Source organism: Nicotiana tabacum, chromosome 7, assembly GCF_000715075.1.
Source record: "Nicotiana tabacum cultivar K326 chromosome 7, ASM71507v2, whole genome shotgun sequence".
Taxonomy (NCBI): Eukaryota; Viridiplantae; Streptophyta; class Magnoliopsida; order Solanales; family Solanaceae; genus Nicotiana; species Nicotiana tabacum.
In genome coordinates this window covers 169,891,718-169,904,587 of record NC_134086.1, presented here as the reverse complement: position 1 = coordinate 169,904,587, position 12,870 = coordinate 169,891,718, and the positions used below count along the sequence as shown (strand labels likewise).

At 35.7% G+C, this 12,870-nt stretch overlaps 1 protein-coding gene across 1 annotated transcript in view; it reads left to right on the top strand.

Moving 5' to 3' along the window:
* The first annotated feature begins 1,384 nt into the window (after positions 1-1,384).
* Positions 1,385-12,870, top strand: part of LOC107830043 (uncharacterized) — a 28,745-nt gene continuing 17,259 nt past the window's right edge. The window contains exons 1-13 of the mRNA XM_016657524.2: positions 1,385-1,629; positions 2,467-2,640; positions 5,014-5,195; positions 6,575-6,680; positions 6,896-6,972; positions 7,667-7,754; positions 8,354-8,543; positions 9,152-9,278; positions 9,681-9,761; positions 10,525-10,626; positions 10,724-10,819; positions 10,990-11,064; positions 11,729-11,848. Of these exons, the coding sequence (XP_016513010.1) occupies positions 1,575-1,629; positions 2,467-2,640; positions 5,014-5,195; positions 6,575-6,680; positions 6,896-6,972; positions 7,667-7,754; positions 8,354-8,543; positions 9,152-9,278; positions 9,681-9,761; positions 10,525-10,626; positions 10,724-10,819; positions 10,990-11,064; positions 11,729-11,848 (1,473 nt within the window). The 5' untranslated portion in view covers positions 1,385-1,574. The remainder of the gene's footprint in view (positions 1,630-2,466; positions 2,641-5,013; positions 5,196-6,574; positions 6,681-6,895; positions 6,973-7,666; positions 7,755-8,353; positions 8,544-9,151; positions 9,279-9,680; positions 9,762-10,524; positions 10,627-10,723; positions 10,820-10,989; positions 11,065-11,728; positions 11,849-12,870) is intronic.

Below are 12,870 nucleotides of genomic sequence, written 5' to 3'. Positions count from 1 at the left end.
TGACGAGTTAAATCGGTCCCTCGCTGGAAAATGTTTTAAAATCAATCTTTGTTAATGGCAAGGGAATTTTTCTCAAGCTCTCGTTTATCTCGTGATTCACATTAAATTTTTGTGCTAAAGATTATTCTTTTTAATTAGGAGTACTAGTAAAGCTTCAAAAAATATTAATCATCAAACTTGTGAAATATCTTGTTAAAGTACATTAGTCATTTTTCTTTAGCGAAATTTCAATTATCATCTTATTTAATACAATGAACCTAATAATAAATTTTCTAAAATAAAAGAAAAGAATCATATAGTTATAGAATAAATTATTTGTAATCTTCTTTCTCTGGCGGATCTTCAAGGACGTTGTCTCCTTCCCCAAATGATATTTTGGATATGAGCTATACTCTATTAAATTTTTATTTTATTTCGATAAGGATTATTTGATTTCTCACTTTGTAATTCCTTTTTTCCGTTTTCCTTTCTCTACCTCCTATGTTGTCATAATATTTTAAAATAAACTTTCATTCCATTCCTTGAAATTTTTATTTTTTAAATTTGTCAATAAGCTACTTAATTATTTTCTCTTTACAAATAATTTATTTTTAAACTAATTCAAAAGAATACTCGTCTTGACATGAGATTCATCGGGAGCATCAAATGAGGCATGAGATTAAATTGCATGACTTGAACCAATAAAGAAAAAGAATCGTCATACCTACACGATACTGGAAAGTTAATCTCTTTAACGAATGAAATGAAAAAATATCACACTAAATCAATTTAACTTATTATAAACTATTAGTACTATTTTGTATAAAGCTTCACTTTGCTCCTTAAATTGAACTCACATAAACAATCCATATAATACTTTTACACTTCATTTTTTTGAAAGTTGACACAATATTCTATGAACAATCTAAACTAATGAAAGGAATACACAAAAGGAATATCATCTTTCATATGATATATCCAATCATCTTGACATTCATAAACAAGTTATCATACGATGACCTACATTAACCATTCACAAGAACATGTATTTTATATTTTTATGTTTAATTATTTGCTAAATACTTTATTTTAATAATATTGATATTATTTTACAAAACGGTGTACTATGACTTGGTATACACTGCAAAAAAAATTAGTTAGCATAAAATCACAAATTCAGTAGAGATCCTTTTTTCCACGTGAATGTATATGTTAATTTAATTTAAAATTAAAACTTACATTTCTAAATATTTATCGCATTGAAAGATTTTTATAGTGCTTTGGATAAAAGTTATAAATTGTTGTACTGTTAAGAAGTCCGACAAAGACAGAATGTTCATCTTCATCACAACAGCCGGCCAAGTAAAAGTCAAAAAATATATATATATATTTTGTGATAGAATATCGAATAAAAAATACTATTTGGTTCCATCGAAAAAGATGAGCTACCACATTGGGAAGCCCACCAACGCTGACTTATAAATGTGATTTCACGTAAATCTGAAATTGAACGGACTAAACTTGTCGTCTCACACTTCCGTCTTCTCTTCTCTGTTCACACTGACCAGTTGATCAAGCCATAGACGTCGATAAGCATGGAGCTCAAGCCAGGTCTATCAGCTTTGATCACCGGCGGTGCCTCCGGAATTGGTATTTATTTATTTTTAACTTCAATTCGTCATAACTCTTCTGTATATCTGCTATTTTACTTTGTATTACAGTATTACTACTCTTTTTAGCTTGGAACTAAGTATACACGATAAGTGGCAATTGGCAAGGTAAAATATTATTCACAGATGCATTAGATACAGAAGGAACCACTTCATTGGCGTGTTAATTTAATGATTTGAGATAGCTATATAGGGTAGAAGACTAGAAGTTTCACGCTATTGGTGTGTATTACTTGGATTATATTTCAAATAATGATTCGTATTACTTGGAACTCAATGTTAAACCGTGGTAATTGTAAATTGAGCTTGTTTCAATGGGTTGGATAGGTGTGTAACACTGTCTAGGAGCATTTGCACTTGGTCTACTATTGTACGATCATTGGTTTAATCAACTTTGTATCAATCCTGAAATTTATATATATATGTGTGTGTGTGTGTGTGATTTGTGAATATGTATGAATGAACTAGTGAACATGGTGGTTAATTGCTCATCTAGTACTTAGATGATTAATCAAGCAATTGAAATTAAATTATCAAGATGGATGCTCTAGATTATTAGGTCGCCAGTTATGGTTTTATTCAGTTTCACAAGCTCTAGTTTAATAGGAATGTCAATTTTGGTTTTTCTGAATCTGATAAGCACCTTTTTTTGTTTTGTTTTATGCTTGCTTATAGAGCTCCTTTAAGTGTAACATTCGGGTTAGGCAGCTAAATGTTCCTTTCTATGATGTGCGGAGAAAGTGCCTTTTTAAGATTATAACAGCTGTGAAGCGAGAATTTAAATGCTAATATTATTTCTGTATGCTAATACGTGCAGGTAGAGCACTTAGCTTGGCTCTTGCCCAGAAGGGAGTTTTTGTTACAATTGTTGATTTCTCAGAAGAGAAAGGCAAAGAAGTTGCAGCCCTTGCTGAGAAAGAGTGCGCCAAATTCCATTTTGGACTGGAATTTCCACTTGTTATGTTCATCAGATGTGATGTCACTAATGCAGGCATGTAACATGTTTATGTATTTTGTGTCAAAATGAATCTTAAAGGTGGGAATGAGAAGTGATAAAAGCAATTGCGCTATTCAGATTATTCCTTTAGTTTGAGGTTCCCCTTGTTTTTTCACTTTGAAATGTTGTACATGCACCGGCTTGGTTACGATTGGACTCTGCAAGCATTCTACCTTCCACCCTCCTGGTGGTACAGCAATATGTGTATTTAGGTGTGGTACACTAAAATTGTACATGCTAGGGACATGGTTATGAAGTCCCTGACTTCTTGTGCTGCAGTTAGTGTCTATGCATGTTTGAAAACGGAACTTCTGTGTAGCATGGGTCCAAGGGCGTACGCGGGAATTTTTGCAAGCGGTGTCAAAATTTATAGAAGTACAGAAATATTCGTAGTTTATTGGTTTCTTGAGTTTCAAGTTAGAAAAGGTCATGGGTTCAATTCTAATTTATCACAATTGTTAACCATACACCTCTTAGAGCAAAATCAAGCACATAACCGATGCACCAAGAGACAATTTATGTCAAGTGGTGTCAATTATTCCTACTTATCCGTTTCCTCACAGTATTAATACATATATTTAGAAAAAAAAATTCGACGAAGCGGTGTCGTGTGACACCGCTTCGCCAAGAGTACATCCGCCCTTGGGTCATTTGGCCAAGTTATTGAAACTTCTATTCACTGTCTAACATATTCATATATAAATGCTCTTGTAAATAGAATGCAATTGTATTGTTTAAAGAATTTAGCATTCCGGTTTTGGGGGAGGGGATGTGTCAGAAGACATCCTCAAAACTCAAGAGGGTCAAGCCTTTAGGTGGTTTAAATAGGTTGCAGTTTTTCTTTCTGCATTTCTTAGGGCCCCTTGTCTTTAGAACGATCTTGCTGGGTGTTTTTATCCATAGCTCCCTCTACTTACTTATTAACACCATTAGAATGCACTTACATGCAATTATGTGGGAAACGAGTTAATTTGCATTTTGTCAGAGGGGAAGGGAAGGATCATGACTGAGATAGGAGAGTTCGAAGAGAGAAACCCTAGAGTCTCAATGCTAGTAAACTTTATTGAGTCAGATGGTATTATCAATAGTTAGTGCTATATTTCATCAATTAGTATCAATTTGATCTAGCAACTGTGGTGCATTCTTGTCAATTTGAGTACAAGTAACAAAGCAACAACCAATGTTTGTTGAGTTATGTGCATAAATCTGAGCTAGAGATACAGTAGATTGATACCTGCTACAGTAACCTTTTTAAAAAAGTGCAACTGGGTCGTGGAATCCAAGTTTTCCCATAGGTTTTAGTTTAGCTCTGGCTATCCATATCGTTGATACATTCTTTGAGAAGCTTGGAAATGCCTATGCATATATGTCACACCTGGCCATAGCTTCTGGAGGCATCTGCTTGAGTGTTACATCTGCTTGAGTGAGTACTGTTTCTAATTGGACAAGGAGTTTAAAAAGACAAGTCTTTACTTCTTGCTTGTGCAATGAAGACCTATAAAACCATGAGGGCACATCTTAGAGCTGCCAAATTTCATGGGTTTCAGTACAAGAAATTGTCGTACAAGTTAGTGGGTACACTATATTACACTGATGTTTAGGTTCTGAGAGAAAAAGGAATTTCAGGGTCAGATCACATCTAGAAGTTTTACACCATAATAGCATCCAAAAACCTCCCTGATTTTGAAACATCCCATCTGTAATATAAGCTAACCTCTGATGGTCATTGCTGAGAATTGCTTTTCTTGAAACATTTGAGCTGGCGTAGGATGCTGTCCTTCTTTTACCCATAAAACTAAGAAGATGTTATCCTTATTCTTTGAAGGGGTGTGGTACCGTTGATAGAACTAAGATTTAGAACAGGTCCTAGAAAAGAAGTGGCTATGGTTGTTTTAGTACCCATTATATTTTGATGCATTCAAGTGACGGCTTACCATCATTCTGTTCCTTAAAAGAAAGGAATGCTAATTTTCAGGATCGCAAATTTTAATCAAGAGTCTCAAGACTCAAAAGAAAGCCTTAAGAATTAGAATCCTCCCATTTATTTGATTCGTGAACTGATTTTCATGCTTGAATATATGTGCTTGTTTGTGTGTATTTTCTTGTAGAAGTCTATTGATGCATAATCTTTATCATGTATGTTTTCTGCAAAATGGAACGACATGGTCAGTGAGGATTCATATAGCCGCCGCCAACTTGTTTGGGATTAAGGTGTCGTCGTTGTTTGTTTTAAGTCTTTTGCAAAGTAAACACACACACAAACATTATATGTGGAATTCATTTGATGCATATTTTTAATCACGTGAGTCTTCCGCAAAATAAAAACTATCTCTACAATAAGTAATAGTGTCTTCAACATGTGCGCAGGAGAACTAAAAGCTGCTTTCGAGAAGCATTTTGTAACATATGGAGGACTAGATATCTGTATTAACAGTGCAGGGATTGGCGATATTATTCCATTCCGTAATGATCGAACTGATGGGTCTAAAAGCTGGAGACACACAGTTAATGTGAACCTCATTGCAGTTATAGATAGCACTCGTCTTGCGGTAAATTCAACTCACTGTTTTATGGTTGCTCAAGTTGATGGATATTAATGTTTACCATGCTACAGCTATTACGAAGCTTCATTAGAACCAAGAAAAATTTCTTCATTTATCAATATTCTTCTGCATATCCCAACTTCTGGAGATACATAGACGGTTGTACTCTCAAAATTATAAGGCTGATATTTTTACTTGTGCTAGACTAAAATCTATTCTCTATTAGGTGTTTGCATAGATTTACTATTGGTATTCAAGCTATGGAATAATTTAGCTAGTCTGGATAGTTAACATTTGTTAAATACCGTTGCATTAACCTCCATATGCACTGGTTTTTATGTGTGACAATATGACTATTAAAGGTGAAAAAGAGGATAAGATAGACCTAAGTTTAGCCCAAAAGACATAACCTTTCAGAATCAATGCGAACTTAACTAAGAACAGAACATGCTGGAAGTGAAGGATCCATACAGGTGATACCAGCTAGTTAGGGTTTAGTTGTTGCTGTTACATTCACACTAGATCAATGTTTGTCAAGAATATTTTTATTCCGGTTAATGACTTGTATGTCTGTGTAGGGATAAGTTTGAGATTTAAAGAATCTCTAACTTTAGGTAATCCCTGATTTGCCATAAAAGATAAATTATTTAGCAATGGAATGATTTCCATAATAGAGCATAATTTATGTAGATGATTCATATTGTTGATTCCTACTAATTTGGGATTAAGCATTAGTGAGATTGATTGTTTGATTTGACTGTTGCATGGATGTCGTACGGTTACCTTAGTGGAGGAATATTACTACTAGATCTTACAATTCTCTGTTACACTATATATCTTCATCCTCCATTTGACATGCCTGATTCAAATGCTGAAGACGCGGTACGAGTGTGATTCCTTTAAGTACAGTATCCTTGTCATATACATATTAGCATAATTGAACCTGATGCCCAAACCTTTGGCCATGCGATATACTCTTTAGTTGTGATATAATGTTTTTATTTTGCTTTGCGTCTGAAAGCTCTTAACTCCGCATTCTCATTAGCGGAAAGTCCATTTACAGTCTCTAGTGATATTACTTCATAATCAGCCTCTTTAAATCCGGATGTGTCATATGTACAACTTACTTTGTTGGTGTGAAGTTACATATAATCTTCTTGCTTCTATTTGTAGATTTTAGCCCCCTTGGGGTGCGGCCCTTCCCCGGACCCTGCATGAATGCGGGATGCTTTGTGCGTTGGGCTGCCCTTTAGTTTATGATGAAATGCATTAGCTATTCAGATCACCTTTTATTTGCATTCCAAGTCTGTTTTGTACTGTTCTCCATATTATTGTAACTCTTTCTTGCTATCATGGTCAGATAATCATAAACACATATTATGCAGATTCAAGCCATGCAAGCTGCCCAAAAGCCAGGTGTAATTGTAAATTTGGGTTCTGCTTCCGGACTCTATCCAATGTATATAGGCCCTATCTATTCTGCCTCCAAAGGTTAGATGTTTGGTTCTAGTCCATATCATTTACAACAGCCTCCTTTCTTTTTCTTTTTTTTCTTTTCGTTTTTGGTTTTAAATGTGCTCTTGACTTCCTGTCTTCTCGATTTATTTCTATTTTCTTCTCTTATTTTCTGATGGTCCAGTACATGAAGCACATATTTATTTATCTTTGCAAACCTTTGGGTATAATGAGAGCATATTTTGTTATAGGAGGTGTTGTCATGTTTACAAGATCGCTTGCTCCGTTTAAGCGCCAAGGAATCCGCATCAATGTGCTCTGCCCTGAGGTAATCTGTTCTTTCATAGAAGGTTGACGGAAAGAAAGTGACTCTTTCTCCCCCCGAGAGATTTTAATGAGTCTCAGATATGGCCCGTATTTGTTATCTGCTACCCCTATTTTATCACTGCCTTTTAAATGGCCTAAAAGCTTTAGTATCAACATCTCTCAAGCCATTGTTTTGCTCAGAGGCAGATGCAGCATAATTTACTAGGTTCAACTGAACCCAGTAGTTTTGAATCAGACTAAAAATATATATGTGAAAAGATACGAAAAATAATACAACAATAATCCCACATAATGGGGTCTGGGGAGGGTAGTGTGTACGCAGCCTTTTCAGAATCAATGTTTGTCCTTGAAAATTTCAAATTTCACTTGAAGTTGAATTTTAGAATTTTTCGGAAATTTGAAAAACTCCAAAAAGCTGTTTTTCAATATTCACTTCAAGTCACTCACAAAACTTCAAAAATAGCTCCAAATTTTATTCATGTCTAAACACAACTCTAATTTTTAAATACCATTTTCACTTTAAAAAAAAATCACTTTTTTCCGGAATTTTACAATTCTTATGCCCAAACGCCCACTAAGAAAATATTTACCTTTTCTAAAAAATAATATTGTTGATGCTAAGAAGAGCACATAATATCATCCGTTATTTGTGTTAAACTTAGACAAGACTTTACTATTTTACTTGTCATACGCAGTTTGTCCAAACTGACTTGGCGACAAAGGTTAGTTCTCCACATATTGATCAACTTGGAGGATATCTGCCTATGGAACTTGTGGTGAAAGGTACTTCAATTATTTTCCTCATTATTTGCCTCAGAACTTGTGTGACCTATTGGTCATGGGTTCGAGCCGTGGAAGCAGCAACTAATGCTTGCATTAGGGTAGACTGTCTACATCACACCCCTTGAGCCAAACCCTGCGTGAACGCAAAATGCCTTGTGCACCGGGATGTCCTTTTGACAATACCAACTGCTACGTTTATTTGGCCATATTTATGATTTGGACTAGTTAGCTGCATTTTCAAATGAGGCATAGAATAAATTTCTGCTATCGTGTCTTCTATTTGGTGCTTATAGCGACATAGGATTGAATGATATCCTTCTGTTCTCCTCTATCTTCCTGTGATATGGTAATCACGTGTTCAAGATAGATAATTATCTTACCTTATCCGCTCTCAGCCAATCCAATTTGTCAATAGACATTTTTGAAGCCTATGTGCTATTTAGCATTTTCATCAGCAAATTTTATTTACTTTCAATGGCTAAGGGAAAAATATACCATCCAAGACAGCAATATATCAACAAGGGACAGATTTTCCTTCAAGAACATAGAGCCTCAAAATGTAGTTTCCGATTCTAGTCTGAAGTACCTACTTTTTTCAGGTGCTTTTGAACTAATCAGAGATGAGAGTAAAGCAGGGTCATGTCTATGGATCACTAACAGAAGAGGCATGGAGTATTGGCCAACTCCTGCAGAAGAAGCAAAATACCGCCTCCCCTCTTCAAAAGCACTTCGAAAATCTTTGGTTACGGTACCAATGGATTTTCAGATTCCTCAAAGCTTTGAAAAAGTGTATGTAATTGTGTAATTTACTTCTTTTACTTAGGAAAGAGCACATTTCGGATTGATTATTTCTCTTGTTGTGGACATGTGAAATTTCAAATGCACATGTTATCACAGTTCCATTCTACAATGTCTCCTGCAACTGAGGGAAGCGAGAAGAAAAAAACAAAAAGAGAAAGATAAAGAGAATCTATATTTTAAGTCTCGGTCAAAGTCAAATTCAACTCAAAAAGTCAATTCTAAGTCAACTCGGTCACAAAAATAAACCCCATTCTCATTGTTCAACCTCAACAACAACAATGCCAATAACATACCTAGTGAAATCCCACAAGTGGGGTCTGGGGAGGGTAGTGTATACGCAGACCTTAACCCTACCTTTGTTCAACCTCAAGCTCTCTTTGAAATATGCCGTAGGTGACTGCCACTAGTTTCCCCTTTCTTTATTTGCTTTAGTTGCTTTTTTTTTGGGTTACCTTCTTGGTTACCTTTTGTTGTTGTTGTCGTTGTTGTTGTTTCTTAGTGTTCTGCTGGGATACCTTATCCTAAACAATTATGTGGAGTCTCCCTCATTATTTCTTGTGACTTTTGACACTTTCTGCATCTGATTTTTGTTCCAGAGTTGTTCACACGTTGAGTCACAATTTTCGTAGTGCTACAAGAATTGTGCGAACTGCATTGAGGTTGCCACTCAAACCAGATCACGTTCTATTAAAAGTCATCTATGCTGGTGTGAATGCTAGTGATGTGAGTTTTTCTTTTTTCTCCATTTCTGCAGTAAAGAATCTCAGCTTTATTGACATCAGACTGAATAATTGAGTAGATCTGTGCTTTCCCTGCCCTCATGCAGTCTGTGCATACTGGTATTTGTATGTTTTTGTCACTGTAAAATACAACATCTCTATAAATCAAGAGAAAACTTTGTACCTTTTTTATTTCCTTGGTTTTTGGCATAATGATGTACATTTGTAATTAAATGATCATATTAGGGTCTTCTGGGGCAATGCTTATGATGTACATGTCCGCCACATAATTCTGGTTTTAAGTTCTTCACTGACAAAAGCATTTTGCATGCCCCCCCGCTAATTCCCCCACCCAACATACACAGACATGGTTAAGTTCTTTACTGATGGAAGCATTTTGCAATAGGTCAACTTCAGCTCAGGGCGTTATTTCAGTGGAGATGGCAATGACATCGCCTCCCGCCTTCCGCTGGATTCTGGTTTTGAGGTACAAAAAGAACTTTCTATATTATTTGGGTTGGTTCTTTGAAATTACTTTTCTATAAGAGAAAAAAGAATATATATTATGTGTATGTGTATATATATGTGTACATATCTATAGAGAGAGTCAGAGAGGGGGAGAGAGATTTTGGAGAAACCCGCATAGGAAAACCATACATCTGCTGTAATCTTCCATCTTTTTATTTTTTTCTGCAAAAATTGATGATTTCAAAAATGTCATACATAAAAATCACTGATCGGAATCCAGAGAGATGAGAGCGAAAGACCTAACCACAGCTGCAACTACTAATGAGACACGGGCAGGGTTGTGCACTAATCAGTTAGCTCTTCTCAGTGCTTATTTTAGATCTAGACATGGTAGGGCTTTAATTGAGTTGGGGCTTATAGAACAGAATGGTTTATAATTTGGTCCGCCTTCAGTTGCAAGTTTGGTAAACAATACGATCCCAAGGCCACTTTATATAAGAAGCTCCTTTTAATGTAATTTTTGGTCATGTTATGTTATTGCTACCCTCTTAGGTTTCATTTTGCCACATGATGGTTAATTACAGTTCTATTCGCTTGTACTAGTCGTGATGCTGGAGGATTGAATTGGTTTCTGAATGTTTTATGGAATATGTTTTGAAAGTCAGTTTTCTGTTTTGATCACGATTTTGTTACTTAAACTGGAGTATTGCCTTGCTTTCTTCATTGTAGTTTTTTTAATTCCTGAATTTGCTTACCTCAAATTTAAGCCTCGTTTACTGCAGGCTGTGGGAATAATTGCTGCAATTGGTGATGCTGTTAGAAATTTGAAGATTGGTATGCCTGCTGCCATCATGACTTTTGGCGGTTATGCTGAATTTGTCATGGTAACTACTGCTTTACACATTTATTCTTGTCAGGTTTGAGTTGTCTAATCTTTCATTGTCCTTGGTGAGTTTTATGCAATTTGGATTCTATATTCAGGTCCCTGCCAAACACATCCTTCCTGTAGCAAAACCAGATCCAGAAGTTCTTGCAATGCTTACCTCTGGACTCACTGCATCAATTGCTTTGGAAAAGGTTAGTATAAGCGTTCTTTTATTCCTTGAAGAATCTTTTTACCCGGTTTCTGTTGCTGCAGGGGAAGGAACATACAACGTGTATACTATTTTATGACAGTTGGGGTTGATTTAAACAGGTTTTAGTTCATATTGCCTTTTGAATTATATTATTTACTGTTGAATCTGTAGGCTGCTCAAATGGAATCAGGAAAAGTTGTTTTGGTGACTGCTGCTGCAGGAGGGACAGGGCAATTTGCAGTGCAGGTATAGCTTAAAAGAAAAAGAAACCTGCAAGAGTAGTTAGGTTAAGACTGCTTGTCTACTACATATACAAGATAATAAAAGTGTCTATCAAGTAAATAGGCGAACAGATAAGTGGTTATAGACCTGCCTAAGATTTCTTTGATCCCATCTAATAATTTGCAGTGAATATCAAAAGTTATTGTGCAAGTTTTTTGGGTTTCTGCCTTTTCCTTTTGAAAGGGGAAACTGCGGTGGAAGTTTACAGTAAATTATGTACAAGAACTTACAAGAATTCGTGTAACTTTTTGTACCATCTTGGTACCTTATTAATGAAACTTTTACCTTATCAAAGAAAAAAAAACTTACAAGAATTCGTAATTTTCAAAATGCTTCTTACATACTAGATTATTTTTACTAGTCGTTGTGCAGCTTTTCTTTTCACATTCTTCCTTTCCACATTTGAAGTGTTTTTCCATCTGGAAGTGTGTCTCTATAGGTGCATTCATGTCATATCTTCTCTTTCTGTATAGGCAAATTCATGTCATATCTTCTCCTTCAGTATAGGCGAATTCATGTCATATCTTCTCTTCCTGCTTCTTGTATCATTTTATATTGTAATACACTATTTTTCTCATTATCATGTTGATTAGCTAACTAACACATACTGAACTATTTGCTATGGAAGCTTGCAAAATTATCTGGAAACACGGTGGTTGCAACTTGTGGAGGCACTGAAAAGGCCAAGCTTCTTAAGGATTTGGGAGTTGATCGGGTCATTGACTACAAAGTAGAAAACATAAAAGCTGTTAAGTTTCTTAAACTCACTGGCTAACGATGTTCTTATAACTTGTACGCTGCTGTCTTGGATAAACATCATATTATTAGTTGTCATTCAAATGTTATTGCAATGCATTATGAATAGATACCTCAGAATGCTTTGTGGAAAATCATGCTCTCGAGGGTAGTTCTTATAAATATCAAACTTTTTATGGGGAAAGAGTTCCAAAATGGGGGCCTTTCGAGAACCTTTAGGTTTCTAGAACCACTAATTTGCCTTAAGAGATAAACTATGTCGTAGCTGAGTGAAATGGACCTGAATAGAGCGAAATATATATAACAATTCGTGTAGACAACCCCAATTATTATGAGATTGAGGCGTGGTTGATTGATTGATCAATTGATGTTGTCATTGTCACACCTCCTTTTTCCGCGCCCGCAGGGGCGCAGGGGGAGTTTTTTCCAATTAAAGGACAATCGAAACGAGATTTATTTATTAATTTCAGAGTCGCCACTTGGGAGATTTAGGGTGTCCCAAGTCACCAATTTTAATCCCGAATCGAGGAAAATAATGACTCTATATTATAGTCTGCGTACCAGAAATCCGGATAAGGAATTCTGTTAACCCGGGAGAAGGTGTTAGGCATTCCCGAGTTCCGTGGTTCTAGCACGGTCGCTTAATTGTTATATTCGGCTTGATTATCTGATTTTATACAAGTATGAACTTATGTGCAAATTTTAACTTTTAACCGCTTTATTATTATTGTTTTTTACAAGAATGTGAACATCGCTTAAAACACGTCTTCGGACTGCGTCACATGAAATGCACCCACAATCCGGAACGCATTTTTATTTGATGTTTTGAGATTTGGATTTGGGTCGCATGAAATGCACACCCGAGTTTAAGAAAAATAAATTATTAAACGCGCGCCTAAAGAGACTATCGCGTTATTATTTTGCGGAGGCCGTGAAATTCGCTAAACGACCCTCCTGAATTCTAAGTAATTTTAAACAAGTATTTACTGAGGGCCCCGCAATTTATATTTTTAT